Raw genomic sequence first — 26,523 nt, forward strand, 5'->3', positions numbered from 1 at the left:
TCAGCCACACAGGGAAGCTTCTCTAGAGAATTCTCTAGAAAGCCTAAGATCATTTTCACCTCTCCATCTCACAGCACCATGGGTCAAATCTCCCCTTTCCTAGGGCAGTGCTTTTGGAAAGCTTCGCATGACATTTGGCCAGGTGATTGACCCCTGGTGTCTGAAGCTGCCCAAAGCATAAAGAATCAGTAAAAGAGTGAAAACCTTTTCCTAAGGAGATCCAAGTTTCCAAACTCAATGAGCCCCATCTATCTATAAGCCCAATCTGCAAACTCATCATTGGAAACAGGAAACAGACAATAGAGTTGGCCACCAGACAGATGTGGGGATGGGCATTGAGCAAAGACAGGAGGACAAGAGGGAGAAACACAGAGCAGTTATCAGGAGGCCCAGACACTCGTGTTCACTGCTCAGCGTGAAAGCTGAGTGGATGGTATGGAACGAGAGAATCAGAGCATTTGGATATCACAACAGCAGGCATCTTCAGGCCTGCCAGATCTGGGCTGGAGGCTCCATTTCCCAGCAGACTTCATCCCTCAGTCACTCACCTACAGTCCAACTCAACTACAGGGCACATCATTACCTTTTAAAAGAAACTCCTCCTACCCACTTAGAACACATCTGCATTTTACTTACAGTCTGTTCCATTAGGCCCTTCCAGGCAGAACATATACCCCAAATCCCTCACAGCTTTTCTTAAGGAAGAGGGGGAAGAAAGGATTATTCATCACTGAAACTGCTGAGTGAAATTTTCTGCCAACATCATTTGCTCCCAAAACTTTTCTCCCTGCTGTGCAATCAGATGCCCTCAAAAATATTCTGCTTTCTCTCATTTATTAAAATATTTGGGATGAATTTAATGTAAAAATAATCTTTAGAAATCTATAGTCATTTTTGGTAGTCTGTCAACTTTAATTACAAAAGCAATGCAGGTTCAAAGCAGAAAATTTGAAAACACAGGAAAACAGGACATACACAATTCCTGAAAAACATCACGATTTGGCCTAGTTACCAAATTGTGTAGGTTTTAACACTTTTAAACTGAATGCTATTATATTTTATGCCTTGCTTCATACTCTCATACTCTGCATTGGGCATATGTTCCACACCAGTATAAATTCCTCTAAAATAGAATTTCAATAGTTGTATAATATTTCACAGTAATCCAAACTATGTATATAAAGAAGTTACCTAATCAGTCCCCTATTCTTAAAAACGTAGGTTTGCTCCAGGTTTTTGCTTTCATAAATAGTGTGCAAGACACATCTATGTGAACATATATTTTGCATCTGTGTGGGTAGTTCTCTAAATTTCAACTCAAAATAACAAACATTTTAAGTTTTTTTATATATATACCTATAAATTCAGCATCCTAGGTGGTAGTCAGTTAACACTACCAGCAATTGTTTCATTTTTCCCTAGATATTCCTCTACCAGCTAATACCATTTTTATCATATTTGCTAGTCAGAGAAGGAAAAAAAAGGCATCTTGTATGCATTTGCAATTCTATGCTGATTTATTTCACTAACCCTTTTTTGTCAGTTTTATTCAATTTAAACTTTACGTTTTGTAAAGATTGGTTTGTTCAAATTACTTGATGCTTTTTTTCTATTGTTACATGTCTTTTCTAAATTTGATTTGAGAACTTTAACTTTTTCTTTCACATAATCATTAAATCATTTTTGTAAGCTTGTAAATTGTCCTATAATTATATTTATTTGCTATTTTGAAATATTGATTTAAATTCTTAGGAAATTCTATGAAGTTTTACTATTTGTCTTCGGTATAATGTTTACAAAGGTCTTCCTTGTCTCAAAAATTATATTTTTCCTATTTCTTAAATATTTTTAATGATATTTATTTGTGAAGAATTTATGAACAAGAGTCTATTTTTTTCTCCCTAGTAAATTGATTGAATAATGCATACTTTCCCACTGATTAGAAATACCAACTTTAGCATGGAGTAAATTCATATATAAACTTCAGTTTCTGAACTTTCTAATCTGCTCCATGACTCTTATCTATTTTTATACTAGTACCCCATTGTTTTAATCCTTGCCAATATATAGTGAGATTTTATGTAAGGGTCAGCCATCAGCTCCCATCATTACTTTCAATAATTTTGACCAACATCATTAATTTATATTTCCACCTATCCTTTAGAATCATTAGGTCAAGTAAAAAAAAATTCCTTTGTATTTGTTAATATCTTTAATTTAAGTGAATCACTTAAGTTTATAATACATTTACATAAGTTACATATTGAATGTTATATAATCTAAAATTATATACATTAATTTAGAGAAAATCAACATGCTTAAAATAATAAACAGTCCCATTCAGGAATACGGGATTTCTCTCCATTTATTCAAATGTGCTCATCATAATATTTTTCTTTTATCAACATATTTTCTCTTTTACATTAAGTTTATACTGAGATATCATAGCCCTCCATTTTCAGTTTGCATATGATTATATTCTCTACTTTTTGTTCTTAATTTTAAAGGTTAGTTGACACTAGACACATCCATTAGCTTTGGAAAATATAAAGCCAGGGCCCCAAGAAATTTCAACAATATAATATAATACGGTATTCCTAAAAAATAAAATAAGTTTCAATTTTTTTAAATTGCTACTTTTACTCGCTTTCGGCCAGACCAAGCCAGGAGTGTGGTGTGCCTCCTTCCCTACTAACCCATCAGGTTAAAAAAAAACAGACCCCCAAAACTACTGCCTGCCACACGAAGAAAGAAACAGACCTAGTCTGGAAAAATTCCACAACTGTGACCCCACTGGTAGCTCTGTGTTTGGAGGTGTCCCCCAAACCCCAGCCCACGGGGGCAGCCACCTGCCAAGTTCAGTCATCTGATGAACTGGCTTGGAGCTTGGTCATCTCATTTCTGGTCACCACAGCTCCCTGCCCAAGGCATGTCGAACCTCTAGTTCGACCTCTGCATTCATTCTCAAAGGGCTCACGGCCTGTTAGACACCCCAGACCCTCCCTCCCTTCACCCCCTCCCCCACCTTCCTCAAGTTCATGTCCTTGGGAACAAGAAGCCCACTATCTGGTTGGCAGAAGTCCACTTGTGGGGCAGCTGCATCAAGATTTTTGATCCAGCATTCTATCCTCGGCTAACCCTCATGCCCTTTGTTGCCTCACTCGGGACTTGGAAGCAACCTCTCTTCCTCCAAAATTCACATCTCCTTTTAAAATACGTCTCTTCTCTGCCAAAGCCAGGCAGCCAGTAGCTATGACAGCTATATCCCCTCACCCTCCTGCGTCACCACTGCCACCATGCCAGGAGGTCTGCTTCTCAGGGAGGGGGGCCCTAATTTTGAGGCCAATACCACCATTGGCTGCCTCAGTTTCCCCGACTATCTGGGAGACTCATGGAGCATTCTCTTCTCCCACCCTTGGGACTTGACCCCAGCGTGCACCACGGAGCTTGGCAGAGCTGCAAAGCTGGTACCAGAATCTGCCAAGAGACATGTTAAGGTGATTGCCCTTTCAGTAGACAGTGTTAAGGACCATCTTGCCTGGAGCAAGGATATCGAAGCAGGCAATGGTGAAGCACCCATAAAAAGGATACCCTTTCCTATCACCAATTGATAGGAATCAGGACTTTGCCATCTGTTGGGAATGCTGAACCCAGTAGAGAAGGATGACAAGAGCATGCCTGATAGGAAGGACCAAAAATAAACACTGCTGGAAGGAACTTTGATGAGATTCTCAGAGCAGTTATTCTCTTCAGCTGACAGCAGAAGAGAGAGTTGCTAGCCCACTTGACTGGAAGGATGCAGACAGTGTGATGGTCCTTCAACCATCTCTGCAGAGGAAGCCAAAAAACTTTTCCCTAATGGAGTCTTCACCAGAGAGCTCCCATTTGGCAAGAAAACCTCCGCTACACTTCCCAGCCTTAAGTCTCTCCGGGAAGTTGGGGCTGGAGCTGCTCGCTTAGCCCAGCAAGCCAGAGTCTGCCACCTGCCAATCATGTTTTCATACAGCAATTCCATAAAAACATCCAAGTGTGATCACAGCCAGGGTCTTTAGGTTGCTATACTACTGGCTTATTAAATGAAAAGGGCACTAAAAATTTCTTGGGATTCTTCACTCCTTGCCATCACCAGCTCTCTGTTTTCTTCCTATAACTCAGCAGCCTGCTGACTCTCTCTGAAATATATTCTCTATTTGGGGCTGGAATCTCATGTCAGGATTTGTGATCAACAAGTGTAAGTACCATTAATGGTTGCAAAAGCCCGTTTTGCTCCATCATAGAATGGCTTAGCTTTTTAGCTGTCCTAGTCAAATCCTCTCTTCTATTAGCCATTTTGGGGAGCAAAGGAACTTGAGATTCAGCTTTCTCTGTAAATGCCTAGTATATAACCCAAGAACGTAGAGTAATCCAGATATTCTCCAACATTCAGTGTTTTAACCACTCTGTGGGGGAGAGAGGACTTTTCAATTCTGTACTTTTCCAACTGAAGTAAGGAGAGTGGGAGGAGGGATTTAAAATCTTTTTCTATAAAGAAGAGAAAATTTGCAATGAACTACAGAAAAAAAAAAGTGCCATGTGTCCTTCACACATAGTATTTCCATGCATCAATCTGCTCTAAAATTTGATATACATCAAAGAACACACCTTGGAAAGAAAGGAAAGGATGAGTTTAAATGTTTTGTTACAGAACTTTTCTTGCAGTGTGTGGCTATTTTCTGAATTTTGCTTTTTTGGGATTAGCAAATAAAATCCTCTGCTAAAACTGGAAAAAAACATGTCCTATGGGTTCCCTTTCTGATATATTTTTACAAATATTAAATGACTACTCTAATATTCATAAACAGGCATTTAAACTGGTTTTTGAAATTTATTTTCTCATCTTTATCAAGCACAGAATTCTCACCTGGAATCAAATTGCTGAAGTACCATCCACATAAAAAATAAAGGCTCGAATCAAACAGAATCATCCAGCAAACCCAGCCAAATGTCATGTCCCCTTGTTGTGGAGACTGGTACATATTATTCCACTGAATCCCTGGCAGAAAGAAAAGGTCAGAGTTAGAACCATTCATCCTCTTTTACTGTGGGCTTTGGTAAGATAAGTTCATTAATTCTGGAAGCTTGCAGACAGCTGAACATAGCTAAAACAAAAGAAAGGTCAACAACATCCATCATAATTTTTCAGATGAAATGTTAGCTTGCTTAATCTTACATTTATTTTAATGGTAGTTGTAGTGACCGTTAATATTTTAATATCTAACATTTAAATTTTGAAAAAAAGTTGCTTTGCTTATATCAAGTTTTCTTTGTTTAACTTAAAAACATATATATTTATTCAGGGAAAATAAGCATGTTTGTAAACAAGATAAAGAAAGACTCCTTGAGAGTCCAAACTCCAAATCATATTATTCTTCCTGCTCTTGGAAAATATATTAAGCAGGATATATAAGATACAGGGTAAGAAAGAATCATTTTTTTTACAATGTGTTTGTTCTCTATGGCTGGATTAAATTATAATTTTTTTAAAGAAAAATATCCCTTTTCCTCAGTTTTCCTATGGAACCAGACTAGAACTCAATAAATAAATGTTGTAATCATTGTGTACTTGTTGAAGGTAGGACCCAAGAATTCAAACAATCTAAGTGCGACCATTTTTCTTCAAGATCCTCAAGATCCAATTTCAGTTTAAAGATATCAGCTTGAGGAATATAGGAGAAATCATTCAGGATTACTCAACTGTTAAAGAATATTTCAACATGTTTTACTGAAAAATCTAAGAACTCTGAGGCTAGTGCCAAATTAACTGGCTAATGTAACAATAGCTAGAGCTGAGTTTTAATTATGGCATACATCTCACTAAAAAATGCTGCTACCAATTTTTTTTTTAATTCTCTTAGGCTGCACTAATAGGGATTAAAATATGTAGAAAATTGGAGGAGATAACTGTGTTCTAGTGGATGGTTAGAGAAATTTCTGCATTCTGCCCTTCAGTCAGAAACAGGAGAAAATGTGGGGGGGGGGGGCTTGTAAAGACGAGATCTGACAAATGTGTGAACCGTTGTCATGTGAAAGAGGGGACTGAACTAGGAAAAGTGGGTAGGAGATCCAGAAAGATGGATTCCAATCAAATAACACTGAATAGATGAGACAGGTATAAACTCCCCATTCTTGGAAGAAACCAGAAGGTACTATGTAATTCAGGAGCTCTTTAGGGAAGATCCAAGCATTACCTGGATGGTTGACCTAGATAGTTTGTGAAACACTGAGATGCCATGATTATTCTTAATTGTTCTCAAAATTGGGAAAATAAGATGGTGGGAGGTATATGATATCAACTAAACCAGATACTAGGACCCCATTCCAAACATTCCACAACTGTAATGAAGGCTTTCTACTGCATCGCTTGCAGCATGGTAACAGTAAATTTCCAAAAACCAGTATCACTGAAAGCCATTTTTTAAAAAATTCATGCTCTTACCTGCCTCTTGCCCTTCTAGGAATGTAATGAAATATACTCCTTGCCCAAAGGCGGTTGTTGAGAGGAAGCACTGGCCGTGGAATGAGGGAGGGAAGGAAAAAACAAAACAGCACATTAGTGCTTGGTTGGCAACACAGAAAATCTGCAGTACTAAATTGTAATACAGAAACCACAGCACCTTCCCGTTCTAGCAACGGCAAACCGTTGCTTCAGGCTGTGATTTAAATATCTGAACCTGAAAAGACTTAACAGAATGTCAGCCCATTCTGAAAAGCGTGATAACGAGCTACTTTTTTAATGCTAAAAGGAATTATTTCTCTTTACTGCAATGTTTGAAGTGTCGTAAATTCAATATTCCGTATACAGAAATGTGTAACACAAAACAGTGGAAAATGGAATCCAGCAATTTATTATTTTTTATTATTAAGGAATGCCCCAGAGCACACTGCAGGTAGGCTGATGGCATATATACACTATTCTACACTAGAAAGAGGGTCTACCGAGGGAAAATATTATTTTATTTCCAAGGGAGAGGTCCTATGTCAGGGAAGAAATCCATTGAAGAATGATCTTCCCTTTAAAAATATAAGAGTTAGATTTCCTATTTACTAGAAAACATTTGGCTATGCAAAAAAGGATATCAAACTTTGTATGCACAGAACTCTTAAATACAACAATTGAAGTGAAAACAAAAATAACAGCATTTGAAATTTAAATCAGACTGCCAATGACTCTTTTTTTGACATGTAAGGGAGGGCCACTAAATGGTCCCAGTTGCTCCTTTATTTGCAATTATTCTGAAAACACCTAATTAACACTAACACGAAATGATTGGTTATGGAATAGGACAGATGTGACGTATATTAATCAAAACTGATGAATCAGACCTTGCTTGATGAAATAGAAACACTTTTTCATTATACATGCATACATACGTTAATGTATATGGCTAGCAGAAAACCAGGGAAGAATGAATGATTTACTGAATTAGAAGAAAAATAATGCGGCTTTTACAGAACTAATCTCCTTCAGGGCCCTAAAGCACAGAAAGGTTGACTACCTCCCATTGACAGTGATGCACCAAAGCTAGCACCAATGCTCTGCTGGGCTAAATGACTTTCAAAGGCCTTAAAATATCCCTCAACAGCTCCATGACTCTAAGTCTCCTTGGCACCTCCCAAGTTTTCCATTAGTGCCTCCGATCACTCCTGCCAACAGACCGTGATTTAAGGAATCTGCTCGGTCTGCTGGAGGAATTCGAGCCCTGATCATAATGCAGATGTTTCCAGCGATGACACTGGCTCAGTGCAATCGACGATTTTAATAGTAATTTGTTCATCCTTTCTACATTTATTGAGTTTCTATCTCGTGTCATGCATTGTGCCAGCCAGGCAATAGTCATAAGTGAATGACTAAGATAAGTTTCTATACTCCACATATTTTACATTACAGACGTGGAAGCATCCTAATACTTTTTCAGGAGGTACATTTTAAATGGATGAGCCACTCTGACATTGCTATGGGAGAGATCTTTCTACTTAATGCAATGTAATTCATGATGCTTCAAGAAAAATGCTTATTTTTCACTTCTAAAATAGCTTTAGAACTCTATTTCTTTCCATGCATGAAACAAAGAGACACTAAAATCGTAAGCTTCCTTTCAGATGCTGCAGATTTCCCAAAGAGTCTTCAGAGAAGAGTTCCTCTATTACATGAAAAACGGCAATTCCTAATGGGCTGTCGCCCAGCCAAACCACTGCAATTTCAATGAACTAACTATAACTGCAAAGTTTGCATCTGTGGGCAGAATGAAGGAAAAAAATAGATATCAGAAGGCCTGTGTAGCTCTGAAAATGATAAACTGAAAAGCTGAGGGTGTTGGTTTTGTTTTGTTGGGTGGCAGCTTTGTTTGACTTTGCATTCCTGCAAAACAACTCACCAGAAATGTCTGAATGACAAAACTTAATTGGTTGTGTAGGACCAACAGAATGATATAGGGCAGAAAGCTGATCATATATGCCAGGCTGGTACAAAGAGCAGCTGTATTCGCTTGGCTGAAAAAGGCACTCAGGAAGTAACTCAGCATGACAACTGACACCCCGAAGTCCAGGAAAAAGAGGAAAATGATGATGGCGTTGCTGTGTGTGAAAATGCCGCTGGCTTTCAGAATGGTGGCCAGGGTGGCACTGCTTAAGGTCAACATAGCCATGTTCTCCAGAAACCAGGCCAGGAAGTGAACGACTGGGTGCACGCCCATCATCCTCAGGTACTGTCAAAGGAAGGAAAACTCAAATTATCACAGCAACCAGTACTCAAGAAAGACCAGATCAGGTCACCAGAAAGAGAACTACCAGGCTTGATCCTTCCATACTGTTATATGGAAAGTCATGCTTTCCAATTACCAGCTCAGAGAAGAGCCCATGCTGGGAACTTCCTTCTGGGATAGGGTATGCAATTTTCATGAACACCTTACAAAGCAATTTCTGTGACTAGGAGATGTTAAAACAATCTCATATGCTGCGAGATGGCACGACTGAAACCATCGAGGCAGACCTGTGAGCTCAGGCGTGATCAGCTGCAGTCTCATTTTGTTTCCGTGCTGATTTGGGTTTTATCGTTTTTGTTGCCTTTCATTTTGTTTTTGTTTGTTTAATAAGAAGAAAGAGATAATGAAGGGGGAAAATATTAGTCCTTAAGCTTTTCAGATTGGAGGCAGGGGTCAGTACATAGGTTTTAGAATGTGTTTTGTAAAATAATAATAATTAAAAAAATGAAATGAATCCACCCACTAAACCTCCTATTTGCTCATTTGTAGCCTCCTGCTATCTTTGAGTTTGGGGCTGTTGGCTTGTGAAATGAGGACAATTAATCCTGTAGCCTCCACTCTTGCTGGCCAGCTGGCTAGCTGCAACAGGAGAGCCCAGCACATCTAACACTCTAGGTCTCTAACCTCAGGGGCTAAATTGGCTTGGGGAAGAAACAGAAATCCAGGAAATCAATCAGTTGTAACACAACAGCAAGGAACAAGCAAAGCAGTGATGTAAATTCTATGCAACGCTTGAAAAATTGAGTTAAAAAGCCCATTTTAAGTTATCACACAATTTCTCCATTTCATGTTAAATGTATTATGCAAGTATTAACTATGCAAATCATATGTACCTATTGTCTGATGCCTGCCTCTTTGGCAGGGCTAAAGGGCAAGACAGGTCTTTTCTAAATGCTTTTACAAACTCTCATTCTTAAAAGTGGTTTGGGGAGTTTCAATTTTTGTCAATATTGGGACAAAACAGCAAGGGTTTATGTGAAAAAAAAATCTCACCATAAATTTTGGTGTAAAGTCATACACCTCCTGTTTTCCTGGATTCTATAATGATTGCTGAACAAGCAACATTGGTTTCATTCCTTCAGTCTTATGTGCTGTCATTCTCGGTTTTCTTTATCTCAACAAGAAGTATCTAGCAGGGCTTCAGACCTTAATTTAAAATGATTTTCCTGGGGCAGGGACTCAACGGGACCATACACCAGAACCCAAGCAGAGGGGAATGAAAGCAAAACAGGGACGTGTCAGCCAGTTATGGAACAGAATCCACTTCCAAGTGCCCAGTCTGCCCTCTCCATTTTGCAGGTGTGTTTGAAGCCTATTTACCTCTTCGATCTGGATCTCCCGCTCATACACCAGCTTTCGGACCATGCTGGCCACAGACACCATCCAGGTCAGCATCATAATCAGTGGAAAAAAGAATCCAACGTTGTTCAAGAATCTGTAAGGGCACAATTTCCGTCAGCATTCAAGGACAAGCAAAGCTCTTCTTCTCGTGGGTGCACTCACGATACAGACTGCAGCTGGATATGCTTTTTAACATTTTTTTTTTACAAGTTACAAAGCACTTTCAGGAACAATATCTCATTTGGCCCATTTCAAAAGTCTACGAGCTAGGCAGGATATTGCTAGTGTCCTGATTTTCTAGATGAGCGAGCTCATAAAGGAGACAAATGTTTCAAGAACCTTCAAAGAGGCACAGCTCTACCCCAGCCCTCACTGGCACCTGCCATAGGGAGGAGCAGGTAGGAAAAAGGAAATGGGTAATTCATTCATGACTACAATTCCCCCATTCTTCAATCCATGATACCAATTAACCACAGATCATAATCTATACAATATGGGAAAAAAATGGCAAATAAAGTTCTCCCTTTCCATTTCCCTAGACATTTTCTCATCAACCCACTCTTGCAGGGCTTGTTTCTAACACAACAAATTCTGAAATGAATTTGATCTAGGATATTGATGACATCCATGTCTCTGAATACAATGGTAATTTTTCATTCCTCATCTTGCTTGGCCTTTCAGCTATGTTTGACAACAATGACCATTCTTTGCTCTGCTCTCTTGGCTTTCCACCAACTGCTCTGGTAACTTCTCAGTCTCCTTCACTAGTGACTTCTTTATCTGTCCTCTAAATGTGAAGATTCTCAGCCCAATCTTTGGCCCTCCATCTTCTCACCCCATACCTCCTCAAACTCTAAATCCACACACTAATTCTTTTGTTCATCGCTGTGACCAACCAAAGGTGCAAGCAATGTTATCGGACCTGTGATACATGAATGAACCCATCGGAAAAAGGCCCGGCCACTAAGAATCCTACATTCTAGTAGCTAGTATGGTGGGCATAAAATAATGTAATAAACAAGGAGTATATAATATAATATCAGGTTGTGGCAAGTGCCATGAGGAAAAGATGAAGCGGCTTAAGCAATAGTGAGAAAGGATGCTATTTCAGGTAGAGGGGTTAGCCAAGGTGTTCTGTGGAAAGAGAGAAGAGAAAGAAGAGAGGAAATGAGTCCTGCAGATTCTGAAGGAAAACTGCCCCAGCAGCAAGGGTGTCCCTGCAGTAGGGGCATGCCTAGCATGGTTCAGTTCGGCTAGAGTATTATGAGTTCAGTCAGAGATGAGGTCAGAGAATTAATCCAGGGCCAGATGATACAAAGATTTTGTGCCAGTTTGAATGTATTATGTCCCCCAGAAAAAGCCATATTCTTTGATGCAATCTTGTGGGGCAGACATAATAGTGGCGATTCAGTTGGAATGTTTGGATTAGGTTGTTTGCATGGAGATGCGCCCCACCCAACTGTAGATGATAACTGATGGGATATTTCCATGGAGGCGTGGCCCCACCCATTTAGGGTGGGCCTTGATCAGTGGAGCCATATAAACGTGCTGACTTAAAGAGATGGAACTCAGTGCAGCTGTGAATGACGTTTTGAAGAGGAGCAAGCTTGCTAGAGAGGAACGTCCTGAGAGAAAGCCATTTTGAAACCAGAACTTCAGAGCAGACGCCAGCCACATGCCTTCCCAGCTAACAGAGGTTTTCCAGATGCCATTGGCCATCCTCCAGTGAAGGTACCCGATTACTGATGTGTTACCTTGGACACTTTATGGCCTTAAGACTGTAACTGTGTAGCCAAATAAACCCCCTTTTTATAAAAGCCAGTCCATCTCTGGTGTTTTGCATTCTGCAGCATTAGCAAACTAGAACAGATTTCATATGTCAGAGTGAGTATGGGATCTTATTCAAAGAATGAAGGGATACCATGAGGGGATTTTAAATGAGGGGAGAAGTGAGATAAGCAGATTTATGTTTTTTAAAAAGACTACTGAATGCAGTGTAGACAATGGAGTGAGGTGGGGAAGCCCATGAAAAGATGAGTCAGGAGGCTACCGCCAAAGTGTAGCAGCCTAGTCAAGAGACAGCGGCAGCCCTGACAAAGATGATGGCCCAGGGGATGGAGGGATGTGTAGACCATGCTCCCTGCAACCACCTCTCACAGTACCTCCAAGACTCCTCTTTTGAATAATTAACCTCAGCTTGGAATACATTCAGGACAGCTAATGTCTGTCTCTCCACTAGAATGCAAGCTCCATGAGGGCAGGTCTCACCATGTGCTTCCTCTGCTTGGCAAGGTCCTGATACATAGTAAGCACCAAATATTTGTTCATTAATACACAAATGAGCCATTTGTTTTTATCCATTTTTTGCCAAAGACAACCATAATGACTTGTCAACTTGGTAGATCAGGTATTAAAGCTACATTTGGTTAACTTGTTCTGTATACAGTGACTGTTTGCAGAGGGCAGAGGGTTCTAGATTTTCATGGTTCTGTGACTATCTCAGTTTGCTGGGGCTGCTATAACAAATAGCACACACTGGTTGGCTTAAATGAGCAGAATCAATTCTCTCACAGTTTGGAGGCTAGAGGTCCAATATCAAGGTGTTGGCAGATCACGCTTTCTCCAAAGTCTGTAAGCATTTGCATCTTGGTGGTGGTTTGCCAGCAATCCATAACCCAATCTCTGCCTCCATCACATGGCTGTCTCTCCTTTGACCCCACTAAATCCTCCTCACTTCTATCATTTCTGGATTTCCTCTGCTTAAAAGGTCTCCAGTCATATTGGATTAAGGTCCACAATGATTCAGTTCGGTCCCACCTTAACTAATAGCATCTTCAGAGATCCTGTTTACAAATGGGTTCATATCCACACCCTCTTTCAGTTTGGCCTCACCTTAACTAATAACATCTTCAAAGATCCTATTTGTAGATGTGTTCACACTCACAGGAATGGTAGTTAGGACTTGAATGTGACTTTGTGCAGCACAGGATTCAATCCACAACAGTGATTTTCTGGTTTTGTTTGGTTTTGTTTTAATCAGCATTTTTATATTTATATTTTTGTATTTTTATATTTATATTTCTATCTTCCAAGGAAGGTAGAAATCCATGAACAGGAAGTGCCATAAATAATATGCACTTGTAAATCCAAACAAATGCTATTAGTTCTTCCAGAGTAGCACAACTGAATGCAGAGATAAAGCATAAATCAACAGTAAAGTCAAAAACAAATAATATTAAGTTTATTTGGGAAATTGAAAATGTCTGTCCATTTGTTCATGAAATTTCCCTTTTTTAGTTAATGGCAGTGGCTATGATAACTATTACGGCAACTTGAATCTTACAAATTTGCAAATAAGTGTAATGCACAAATATCTGAGAATCTACTCTAAGCTATGCCTCAGAAGTCACACTGGGTCAGAATTCTGTGCTGTGTGTCTGGGGCTGTGATACGGATGTGTGTTCTATGGACTCCTCAAGTCTTTGGAAAGGGGAAAGTCAAGGGATCCCTGGAATTGGATAAACCCAATTCTGGATGTCTTAGTTTCCAGGCTTCTATGACAAATACCATGCAATGGGTTGGCTCAAACACTGGGAATTTATTGTCTCATAGTTTCAGAGGCTGGAAGGTTTGCTTCTCCCTAGGGTCAGTAGAATTTTGGTGGGCTGGCCATCCTTGGGATTCTTTGGTTTTCCTCTCAAATGGCAATGTCTTCTCCTTTCTCTTCCAGGTTACAGCTTCTGGCTCCACCCCGTGGCTTTCTGTTTATAAGGCCTCCAGTAATAGGATTAAGACCAATCCTTATTCAATTCATATTTTAGCTAAAATAAACATCTTTAAAAGATCTTATTTGCAATGGGGTCACATCAACAGGAATTTGGATTAAGATTAGGAGCATTTTTTCCAGGGTGCATAATCTCCTCTGGAGTTCTTGGAGTATCTACCTTCCATTCTAGAGAATGCCTAGACTCTGCTCACATACCTGACTCTGACAGAGGCCATTTGGTAGACACTGAATCAAATGAGAAACTGGAGATGGGAAATTACAAGACATGGGCTGTGTAACTCAGCATTTTCCTTATCTACTCACAGAAACCAGTCAAAAATCAACAAGAGAAGGGGAAAATATATTCCAATTTTGAGAAATTTGGGGAGAGACTCCCAAGTATTTGAAAAGTCTTCTAAAGATAACTAGGTTTATGGAGGAGTCACACAAGAAAAAGGTAACAGTGATCTCAGTAGCAAAAAAATTTACCAATTGTAGATTTCAGTACCATCAAAAATATACTTCTTGAAGGTTAAGAGCATACCCTGAGGGACAAAACATACACAACAGCATGTGCTAAGTGGATGTTAAGCTGCCTGGTAAACAGGGTACTTTCAGAAGGCACTCTTACCCCTAGTTCCCATTTCCAGGAAACAGAGGAGGGACGGATATGTGAAGAATCTGTATATTTTCAGAAGTACTCTTCCTTTGTGGCAATGGAAAAAATTTTTGAGCTTTGTAGCTTTGCAGCCATTTAGCCATTAAAATCACCTGACCCTCACCACAAAAATACCGGGTCAGTAATACCCAATTCATTAAAAATGAGTTGAAAAAAGAACTAACACAAAATCTATACAAGAAATTAAAGGAGCTTAAGAGTTGTGCAATTGTTAACAAACAAATGCATCCTATAAAAAGGAACAGATGAAAATTTTAAACAATTTTTTGCCATTAGTTAAAGAATGTTTAGGAAGGCAATCACCTCTACAAGAAACACCAAATAGCAGAAATGTCAAAATTCAGTAATGAAATGGAAGGACAGTTAAAAGAGGTGAAATGTGAACTGAAATAACTTAAAAAGAAATGAAGAAAAAATAATAACCATAGAGAAATTAGGGTAAAATTGAAAGATGCATACGGGTAAATTGTTACTGCACAAAATTCATTAGAGACATAGAAAATAGACATGAGAAATGAAACTAAAGGAAACAGAAATAAAGAAAGAGTTTAAAAGAACTAGGGAACAATTTACAAGGAATAGGGAAAATAAATCTGCATAAGTGGAGGGTCCAAGAAGAAAAACAAAGTCTGGAAAATTACATATTTTGTAAAGCTATAATATACTAACAGCTGCTATCAAAGAAAATGCAAATCTACATATTGAAGGGACTAAATTTTTGTCCTAGAAAAACTTCCTAAAATGGTCAACAATGAAATATATCTTGGTTAATTATTGAACTTTCAAGTTACTGGCAAGCTGTCAAAATTATCATAATATAAAAGAGGGAAAAATCAAGATGGCTTCAGTTATCTCTGTGATAACTGTCAAAGAGAGAAGATAATGGAGGTATTCCCACAAATTGCCTAGGTGAAGAGCAAGCCAAGGATTTCAAGACCAATAAATGTGTCATTCAAAAATAAATGCTGATTATTCACAATTGCCAAGAGATGGAAATAGCCCAAATGTCCATCAAAGGATGAGTGGATAAACAAACTGTGGTATATACACATGATGGAATATTATGCAGCTGTAAGATAGAACAAAGACATGGATCATGTAATAATGTGGATGAACCTTGAGGACATTATGTTGAGTGAAGTTAGCCAGAAACAAAAGGACAGATTCTGTATGGTCTCACTAATATGAACAGACATTAATGAACAAACTTTGGGAGTTAAAAGCTGACAACACAGGCCACCAGGAGATAGAAAGAGGGCAGAGATCAGCCATTTGATGCTGAAGGACTACAGAATGTTTAGGATTGATTGCATAGATACAGAAATAGATAGCATATTACTGTGTGATGGTAGCACGGTATTGTAAGTACACTGAACAAAGATGTCTGTGAGTAAAGCTGAAAGAGGTGGGATAGGAGAATGTATGACACCAGAGGTAAAGATAGATGGTAAAGACTGGGACTGTATAACGTGGCAAAAACTGGAGTGGCCAATGACTGTTACTAAATATACAAATATAAAAATGTTTTTGCATGTGGGAAAGCAAATGAATGTCAACCATGTAGAAATTTGAAAAAGGGATGGTATTCAGGAAAAAACATAATCAAAGCAAACTGGAGTCTACGGTCAACGGTAACATTGTAATATACCTCCATTAAATGTAACAAAGGCAATATGCCAATGCTAAATGTATATGAGAGGGGGATATAGGGGAGTAATATGGGATTCTTGGTAGTGGTGTTATTTGCTGTCCTTAGTAGTATATTGTATTGTATGACATGTAATTTTTCTTTTTATCATTTTCTCTCATTCCTAAAAAAAAAAAAAAAAATTTTCTTGTAGTAATCAGTATGTTCAAGTGCTGATTGTGGGGATAAATGTACAACTTTATGATGATACCATGAACAACTGATTGTTCACTATGGATAAATGTATGGTCTGTGAATATAACTCTATAAAATTGTAGGAAAATATATATATAGGAGTAAAAGTGTTGGAGAAAACATGGTGAGAGGGATGATGCCTCACCAATATGGACTAACTACAATGTGTAAACTCAGAATTGAATCTTAGAACATAGACTAACATGGACACAATAATTGTAATATCCCTAGATTGTAAGCTCTTACAGCAGTTAACTCTTTCCCTGAATTGTAAGGCCTATCTCTAAACTTTGAGATTCTTATCCCCTAGCGTATAACCTGATTGGTCTCTGGAACAACGCATATCTCTGAGACACCTGAAACTCAGAGCTAGAGCTCGGCAGATATGAATGTCAGTATTAGTGCATACAGCCACTGTCAAAAAAAAAAAAAAAAAAAAGCTGAAAAAGAGCCCAGACTTCAATTAGTGATATGAATGAAGCAGGTCTGGTTAAGACCAGGGCAAGCCAGGCCAAAGGATAAAGGTTGAAACTGATTGTGTTTTAAAACTTCAACTTTCATATGAGACCAAGGGAATAGATATCTATTTGGTACAGGATCTAAATTTTCTAAAAGGTACAACTCTACAGTCGATTTGTTCAAACACCACAATTGCATGGAACTTTGAATAGGAAGTGAGATACAGTAGGTTAGTATAGGCTGGAGTGAAATAGTGACACATCCTAGAGTAATTTGGGCAGATAATAAAAAATATATTTACAGCCTCCCTCTCCCCAGCCCCGAGGATCTGGGGGAAGGTGCGGATGTGTTGGACATCCTCACCTGGACTGGTGTTGATGTTGTCACAAACATTATGACTGGTGGTTTGATGTGCTGAGCCCTTGAGCAAGGGACTTGCCCTTATGAAGCTCATTACCACAAAGGAGAGTCTAAAGTTGTATGTAATGGTGCCTAAGAGTCTCCCCAAGTACCTCTTTGTTGCTCAGATGTGGCCCTCTCTCTCTCTAACTGAGCCATCTCGACGGGTGAACTCACTGCCCTCCCCCCTACGTGGGACCCGACTCCCAGGGGTGTAAATCTCCCTGGCAATGCAGAATATGACTCCCGGGGATGAATGTGGACCTGGCTTCGTGGGACTGAGAGTATCTTCTTGACCAAAAGGGGGATGCGAAATGAGACGAAATAGTTTCAGTGGCTGAGAGATTCCAAATGGAGTCGAGAGGTCACTCTGGTGGACATTCTTATGCACTATATAGATAACACCTCTTAGGCTTTAATGTATTGGAATAGCTAGAAGTAAATACCTGAAACTACCAAACTCCAACCCAGCAGTCTGGACTCCTGAAGACAATTATATAATAATGTAGATTACAAGGGGTGACAGTGTGATTGTGAAGACCTTGTGGATCACACCCCCTTTATCTAGTGTATGGATGAGTGGAAGAATGGGGATAAAAACTAAAGGACAAATGGGGTGGGATGGGGGATGATTTGGGTGTTCTTTTTTCACTTTTATTTTTTATTCTTGTTCTGGTTCTTTCTGATGTAAGGAAAATGTTCAGAGATAGACTGTGGTGATGAACGCATAACTATGTTATGATACTGTGGACAGTGGATTGTATACCCTGGATGATTGTATGGTGTGTGAATGTATTTCAATAAAACTGAATTTAATAAAAAGAAAATAAAATAAAATAAAATAAATGCTGAGGAATTCCGGGGAAGATGGCAGAGTAGGGCCCTCCAGGACTCGGTCTTCCCATCAAAACAAACATTAAGCAGGGAGTGACTGTCTGAAACAGCCATTTTAGAACTCCAAAGGCCAAAAGAACACTCTGCAGCATTCGGGGAAGAGCAGGAGGAAGAGCCTTATAAAATACAGTAAAGAACTATAAATTGCTTTCTCTGCATGGGTTACTGGTGCCCATCCCCTACTCTCATGGCAAGCTCCCCCAGGGTCCAGCCCCTGACTAGCTGCTGCTAAGAGAAAGAGACATAAAAATCCTCTTCCCCAAGGGTTGTGCACAACCAATCACTGGTGACCACTTTTGATTAGAGAATTCAGACCACTGGATACAGGCTCTGGGAGAAGCCATTGTCTCAACCTTGCTCTGACAAAGGTGGCAGCCCTTGTTTCAAACCTCCCCAGACAGTGGTGGAGATGGTGGAGCTTTTAAAACTCCACCAGGAGTAGAGCTTCCTCAGAGCTACAGGAAAAAGTTATCTGAAGGGCTGCATTTGGTGGGCAGCTCAGCTTTGAGGAGCTATTGGAGAAGTTTTTGGCATCCTTCCTTACCCCTTCCACAGGACACTTTAGAGCCAGTCTGCATCCCCTTCATGAGTCCCTGGCACTGTTTGGGCTGGGAAGGAAGGAATTGGGAAAATCCTCCCCAGGGTGACCCTCCTCCCAGGATTTTTCCCTCCAGGCAAAAGCAGCATGAGACAATGAAAAGAGTGCAAAAAACTATTGAGGCAGACAGTCTGGGACTGCCAGGGTCAGATACCCAGAAGAGGGAGGTTTGTCCCCCGGAAATAGAGGGGACAACCAAACTCCTATAAACAGGAGAAACCCCAAACAACTAACAGTCAGGGTAAACATGAAGAAAAATCCACCTTTTCATATACTGATCACACTATCAAACACAAAAGACAAAGAGAGAATTCTGAAAGCTGCAAGAGAAACGCAATGTGTTACATACAAAGAAATCCCAATAAGACTGAGTACTGATTTCTCATCAGAAACCGTGGAGGCAAGAAGGCAGTGGGTTGAAATACTTAATGTGCTGAAGGAAAACAAACTCCAGCCAAGCACATTCTAAGATTAAAAAAAAAACTGAGGGGAGACATCACCACTAGACCTGCCCTACAAGCAATGCTAACAGAAGTTCTTTAGACTGAAATGAAAGGGCACTAGACAATGGTTAAAAGCAGCATAAGAAATAAAGACCTGTGGTAAAGGTAACCATTTGGGTAATTACAAATGCCAATATAATTGTATCATATTGGTTGGTATGTAACTTCACTTTTTATTTACTACAGGTGCTAAAATGCAAATGTATAAAAAGAAATGAAATTATAGGTTTTGGGATATATAAAAACAAAGATATAAGTAGTACAAAGATATAAGTAGTAACAAGTAAAAAAAATGGGGGGTATCAGAGGGGTATAGGAAAAGTATACGTGCATGCTGTTGAAATTAAGTCAGTATCAGCCAAATATAATTGTTATACACTTAGGATGTTAAATTTTATCCCTGTGGTAACCACAAGGAAGACAGATGAAAACTATTCCCATACAGAAATGAGAAAGCACTCTATATGCTACAACACAAGAAAGCAAATAAATATAAATGTAGGATTTAACAGAAGTAAGGGACAAAAAAGGTACAACACTTTAAAAGGCTAAAGAGCAAAATGACAGAAAAAGAACCCATATTATCAGTAGTGACTTTAAGTGTAAACAGAATAAACTTTCCAGTCACAAGGCAGAAAGGATAAAAAAGCATGACCCAACTATACTCTGTCTGCAAGAGACTCAACTTAAAATCATAGATACAAGCAGGTTGAAAGGATAGAAAAAATACACTATGCAAGTAGTAACCAAAAGAGGGTTGGGGTGGTTATATTAATATCGGATAATATTGATTTGAAGTCAAAACTAGTTAGGAGAGACACAAATGGTCATTACATACTGATAAAGGGAAGAATTCAACAGGAATGTGAAATAATTATAAATATATATGTACCTAACAGCAGAACCAAAAATATATGAAGAAAATACTGACAGATTTGAAGGGAGAAATTTTGGGTTCTGCATTAATAGTAGGAGACCTTAACACAACACTCTCAATGAAGGACAGAACATATACTCAGATGATCAAGAAGGAAGTATAGGACTTGAATGATACACTCAGCCAACTAGACCAAACAAACATACGTAGAACACTGCACCCAATGAAAACAGAATGCACATCCTTCTCAAATGCACATGGATCATTCTCCAGGACAGACAATACATTGGGTCACAAAACAAGTCTCAATAAATTCAAATATATTGAAATCATACAATGTATATTCTCAGACGACAGAAAAATGAAGCTATAAATCAATAACAGAGGGAGAAAGGTAAAATTCACAAATATGTGGAAATCAAACAACATACTCTTAAACAACCAATGGGTTAGAGAGAAAATCAGAAACAAAATTAGGAATATCTTGGGGAAAATGAAAATGAATTAAAGATATACCGAAACTTATGGGATCTAGTGAAGGCAGTGCTTAGAAGGACACTTCTGTATCTAAATTTTCACATTTAAAAAAAAAAAAAAAAAAGGAGAAAAACTTCAAGTCGGAGACCTAACATGAAAACTGGAAGAACTAGAAAAAGAAGAGCAAGTTAAACCCAAAGAAACAGCAGGAAGGACATAACAAAGATTAGAGCAGAGATAAATGAAATAGAAAACAACAACAAAAAAATGCAAGAATCAACAAAACTCAAGTTTGGTTTTTTTAAAAGATCAACAAAGGGATATTACTACCCACACTGATGAAATATAAAGGACTATAAGTGAGTATGAACAATTGTATGCCAGTAAATTAGTTAACCTAGATGAAATGGACAAATTCTTAGAAAAACATAAACTATCTACACTAACTCAAGAAGAAACAGAAGCTCTCAACCAACCAATTACTAGCAAAGGGAATGAATTAGTCATCAAAAATCTCCCAACAAAGAAAAGCCCAGGACCACATAGTTTCACAGGGGAAATCTACCAAACATTCCAAGAAGACTTAACTCCAATTCTGCTTAAACTCTTCCAAAAAACTGAAGAGGTGGGAAACACCCCCAATTTATCCAACAAGGCCAACATCATTCTCATACCAAAGCCAGATAAAGATACCACAAGGAAAGAAAACTATAGGCCAATACCTCTTATGAATATAAATGCAAAAATCCTCAAAAAAATACTAGAAAACTGAATGCAACAGTATATTAAAAGAATTACACATCATGATCAAGTGGGATTTATCCATGTTATGCAAGGCTGGTTCAACATAAGAAAATAAATTAATGTAATAGAACACATTAACAGAATGAAGAAAAAAAAAAAAAAACATGATCATCTCAATCAATACAGAAAAGGAATTTGACACAATACAGCACCCTTTCTCAATAAAAACATTTGGAACACTAGGAACTGAAGGAAACTTCCTCAACATGATAAAGGGCACACAGCTAATATGCTACTTAATGGTAAAAGACTGAAAGCCTTCCCTCTAAGATCAGGAACAAGACAAGGATGCCCATGGTCACCACTGATATTCAACATCATACTGGGAGTTCCTGCCATGGCAATGAGGCAAGACAAAGAATAAAGACATCCAAATTGGAAAGGAAGAAGTAAAGCTTTCCCTATTTGCAGGTGATACAATCCTATACACACAAAATCCTGAAAAAATCCACAAAAAAGCTACTAGAGCTAATAAATGAATTCAGCAAAGTGGTGGGGTACAAGATCAACGCCCCCAAATCAGTAAAGTTTTGATACAGAAGCAATGAACCACTGGAACAAGAAATCAAGAAAAAAATTCTATTTACAATAGCAACTAAAAGAATCACATATCTAGGAATAAATCTAACCAAAGATGTAAAGGACTTGTACACAGAAAACTACAAAACATTGCTAAAAGAAATTTTAAAAGTTCTGAAGAAGTGGAAGGATATTCTATGTTCATGGATAGTAAGACTAAATATCAAGATGTTAATACTACTGAAAACAATTTATAGATTCTATGCAATCCCAATAAAAATTCTAAGAACCTTCTTTGAAGAAATGGTAAACCAATCACCAAATTTATATGGAAAGTTAAGGGGATCCAAATAACTAAAGCCATCTTGAAAAAGAGTCCCCACATTTACGGCCAACAGATTTTTGACAAGGTGTCAAAGACTACTGAAATGGGAAAGAATAGTCTTTTCAACAAATGGTCCTAGGAAAACTGGATCTCCATTTGCAAGAAAAAGGAGGAGGACCCCTACCTGACATCATAAACAGAAATCAAATCAAAATGGATCAAAGACCTAAATATAAGAGTAAAAACTATCAAATTCCTATAAGAAAATTTAGGGAAGCATCTTCAGTACCTGTGTTAGGCAATGGTTTCTTAGACTTTATACCCAAAGCACAAGCAGCAAAAGGACAAATAGATAAATGGGACCTCATCAAAATTAAAAAAAAAAAAAAAAAAAAAAAAACTTTTGTTCCTCAAAGGAAATTATCATGAAAGTAAAAAACCTACACAATGAGAGAAAATATTTGGAAACCACATATCTGACAAAGGATTAATATCCAGGATATATAAAGAAATCCTTCAGCTTAATAATAGAAAGACAAACAGCCCACTTGAAAGATGGACAAACGACCTGAACAGACATCTCCCCAAAGAAGATAGACAAATGGCCAGAAAACACATTAAAAGATGCTCAATGTCATTATCCATCAAGGAAATGCAAATCAAAACCATAAAGAGATACCATTTCATATCCTTTAGAATGGCTGCTACTTAAAAAAAAACAGAAAATAAGTGTTGGAGAGGATGTGAAGAAATAGGAACACTTATTCATTTCTGGTGGCAATGTAAAATAGTGCAGCCTCTGTGGAAGACAGTTTGGCAGTTCCTCAGAAAGCTAAATATAGTACTAACATGTAATCTGGCAACCCCACTACTACGTATATAACCAAAAGAATTGAAAGCAGGAGTTCGAACAGATATTGACACACCAATGTTCATGGCAGCATTAATTACAATTTCCAACGGATTGAAACAATCCAAGTGTCCATCAACCAATGAATGGATAAATAAAACAAGGTATATACACACAATGGAATATTATTCAGCCATAAAAATGAATAGAGTCCTGATACATGCGACAGCATAGAATTTGACGACATCATGTTGAGTGAAATAAGCCAGACACCAAAGGACAAATATATGATCTCACTGATTTGAAACAATTAGAATAGGAAAACTCATAGAGTCAGAACTAGAATATAGGTTACCAGGGGATGGGGATAGAAAGGATAGGGAAAGAGAAGCTAAGACAGGATTCCTACCTGTGATGAAAATATTTTGGTAATGGATGGTAGTGATGGTTGCACAACATTGTGAATGCAATTAACAGAACTGAAATATATATCTGTATATGATTAAAAGGAGAATGCTAGATTGTGTATATGGTAACAGAATAAATTTTTAAAAATCCATGGAACTACACTACACAAACAGTGAACCCTAAGTTAAACCATGGTCTTTAATTAATAGTACAATTACACAAATATGCTACCATCAATTGTAAAAAATGTTCCACACCAATGCAAGGTGTTTGTGGTGGGGAGGTATTGGGAATCCTGTATTTTACATGTGATTGTTCTGTAAACCACGACTTTTCTAATAAAGGGAAAAAACACATACAAAAGTCTCTGTACATCTAAAAAAATAGTTTGACTTAGAAAGATAACAACATATTTAATAAATGGATTGGTATTTTCTCTCTCATCTATAAAGTTAAATTTCTATATATGTAACCACACATATGCACACACATACTCACCTATATGTATTTGGAGATAATTTTTTTCAAATAAAAAGTGGCTTTAAGTTTACTTTTATATCCTATTTACTCATTTTAATTCCCTCAATATTATAAGAAGGTAAACTCGGACCAAATACAGACCTTAAAAGAGAAAAAAAAAATCTTACAGACACAGAGTTTTTAAGTTTTTGTAGGAACTCAAGTTATGCTGTATCATGAGATCTTCAGGAAATTGCTAAAAGATAATTTTAAAAGATAATTTAAAATTATAGTGAAAACGGTAAGCAATGAATATATTTTCTGGTAAAAATAAGACTAAAGCAAAAATGGAATTAAAGTGATGAGACAGATTTGAAATATTATATTCCTTGAAATGTAGAAATGATACAGCAAACAAAAATTGGATAAGGTGAAATAAGTGAGAGAGGAAGAGCAAGTTGGTGAAAACCAAAAATAAAGGCTGCTTTTGACAAATGTAGAAAATAAATGAAGGTGTCTTTAACAATACAAAAGAAGTAGGCTAATAATATCAATTTAAATAGGGTGACAGACAAGTGAAACAAATAAAGGTAGAAGAGAAAATACATTAATTTTTATTGCTTATGGTAGAAAGCAAATAAAGGACTATTATTATTTACATAAAGTTACAATTAAATTGTAACCACTAAGACAACAATAAAACAACCATAAATAGTTGAAAAATAAAATTATAAATATAGGAGAATATAAGACAGAACTGAGCCCTTTCATATTCTTAAAGTGCTACCCTCATCTTTATAAAGAAGTTATACGAGGTGTACAGAGACATACCTGAAATAAAATGCTTCAGAAAAATTTAAAATGAAAAGATAGGCAAAGGCTTATCAAGCAAATGGAAAGAAACAAAGGAAGGAAGGAAGGGAGGGAGGGTGGAAGGGAGTCCATCATTTTAATATCATATAGGCAGAATTATGTTCACAAAGCATTAAATAATATCCAGAACACAATTATTCATAACTATGCACCATATAACATGGCATCAACATTCAAAAGGCAAACAGCACAGAAAAAAGAGACAGGGATAACCAAGTATAAGAAGACTACAATTCACCTGTCTTAATCTGTGACAGATCAAGAGGGCAAAAATTAAAGATATAGAAGTCTTAAATAACAAAATTAATATAAATCAAATTATTTACCCTAAATTTAGGGAAATAGAAATTCTTTTCACATGCCCTTAAAACATTCACAAAATTAGATTATATACTTGTTGAAAGAAAAAAAAGCACCATAAATTCAAACAATGGAAATAGTAAAGACAATATTGTCTGATTGCAATGCAAAATTTGAAAGTATGAACAGAATTTGCCATTAAGTATACGATATAAATTTTGGATTTTGTCAATCTGATAGGTTAAAAAATGCTATCTCAAAGTAGTTTTAATTTTAATTTATCCTATTATAACTAAGCTGAATAAATTTTCATATGTTTAAAATTTATGAGAAATTTCATTTGGAAATTTAAAGTTTTACTTAAATAATTCTTGGGTCAAAAAGAAAGTGGAAATTCAAATTGGGAAACTATCTAGAGAACAAGGAATTTTTAACTACATAACAGACTCTATGAGACATAACTAAAGCATTGGTTTGAAGAAAAGCCATAGAACAATAAAAATAAATGAATTAAACATTGGTCTGAAGTTATAAAAGAAGCAAGATAATGCTTTGAAGGTAAGTAAAGGTAAGGAAGTAGTAAAGATAAAAGCAGAAAAACCAAATAGGTTAGAGGAGATTTATAAAAAAGGGGATCGATAAAGTCCAAATCTGGTTCTTTGAATAAAAAAATAATAAAACAAGAAAATTATGAAACTACTAGTGAATCTCATAAATTGGGGGAAAAGCAGGCAGGATAAAGCAGGCTAAAAGGGGAATAACCACAGAGCCAGAGGAAATAAAGGAGAAGGAAGGAGAGGAAATGGGAAGGAGGAAATGATATCTTTTTTTTTTTTTTTTACTGCAGTTCCTCTCTGGGTCCTTTATAATAGAAAAAGTTTCAAAAGTTGAAGCATTATATGCCTCCAACAACTTCTGCATTGGGTATCATGTTCTAAAGAGGTTGCTTTATTCTCATCACTTGGTAACAGAGTACGATTGGCTGGCAGAGTAGTTTTTAGAAATTCCTAATTCTCTGGTCTTAACACGGCAATCATAACCCCTGGTCTACAAGCTTCTTGAAGGCAGGGTCTGCACCTTTTTTCACCACCACATATTTAGCAACCACAGTTGCTAAACACATAGCAAGTGTTCACTGAATACCTTGCTTCCAATGAATAAAAGGCACAAAAACTTTCACTCTAACTCTTAACAATATTTCATGATTTCAAGTATGTAAAATGTGCATCACAAGGATAAGGAATGGAGAAAATAGCCCCAAAACAAACAAAAAAAGAATTGTTGCTTTGGAAGAGGATATTTAGTATGT

At 37.5% G+C, this 26,523-nt stretch overlaps 1 protein-coding gene and 1 pseudogene across 1 annotated transcript in view; one reads left to right on the forward strand and one right to left on the reverse strand.

The window, feature by feature from the left end:
- The window catches only part of ABCA13 (ATP binding cassette subfamily A member 13), a 453,377-nt gene that overhangs the window by 238,605 nt on the left and 188,249 nt on the right, over positions 1–26,523 (reverse strand). The window contains exons 31-34 of the mRNA XM_037837193.1: positions 10,122–10,236; positions 8,415–8,744; positions 6,476–6,545; positions 4,901–5,032 (exon numbers count right to left, since the gene is read on the reverse strand). Of these exons, the coding sequence (XP_037693121.1) occupies positions 4,901–5,032; positions 6,476–6,545; positions 8,415–8,744; positions 10,122–10,236 (647 nt within the window). The remainder of the gene's footprint in view (positions 1–4,900; positions 5,033–6,475; positions 6,546–8,414; positions 8,745–10,121; positions 10,237–26,523) is intronic.
- LOC119534630 lies at positions 3,297–3,922 on the forward strand (annotated as a pseudogene).

This window comes from Choloepus didactylus, chromosome 5, assembly GCF_015220235.1.
Source record: "Choloepus didactylus isolate mChoDid1 chromosome 5, mChoDid1.pri, whole genome shotgun sequence".
NCBI lineage: Eukaryota > Metazoa > Chordata > Mammalia > Pilosa > Megalonychidae > Choloepus > Choloepus didactylus.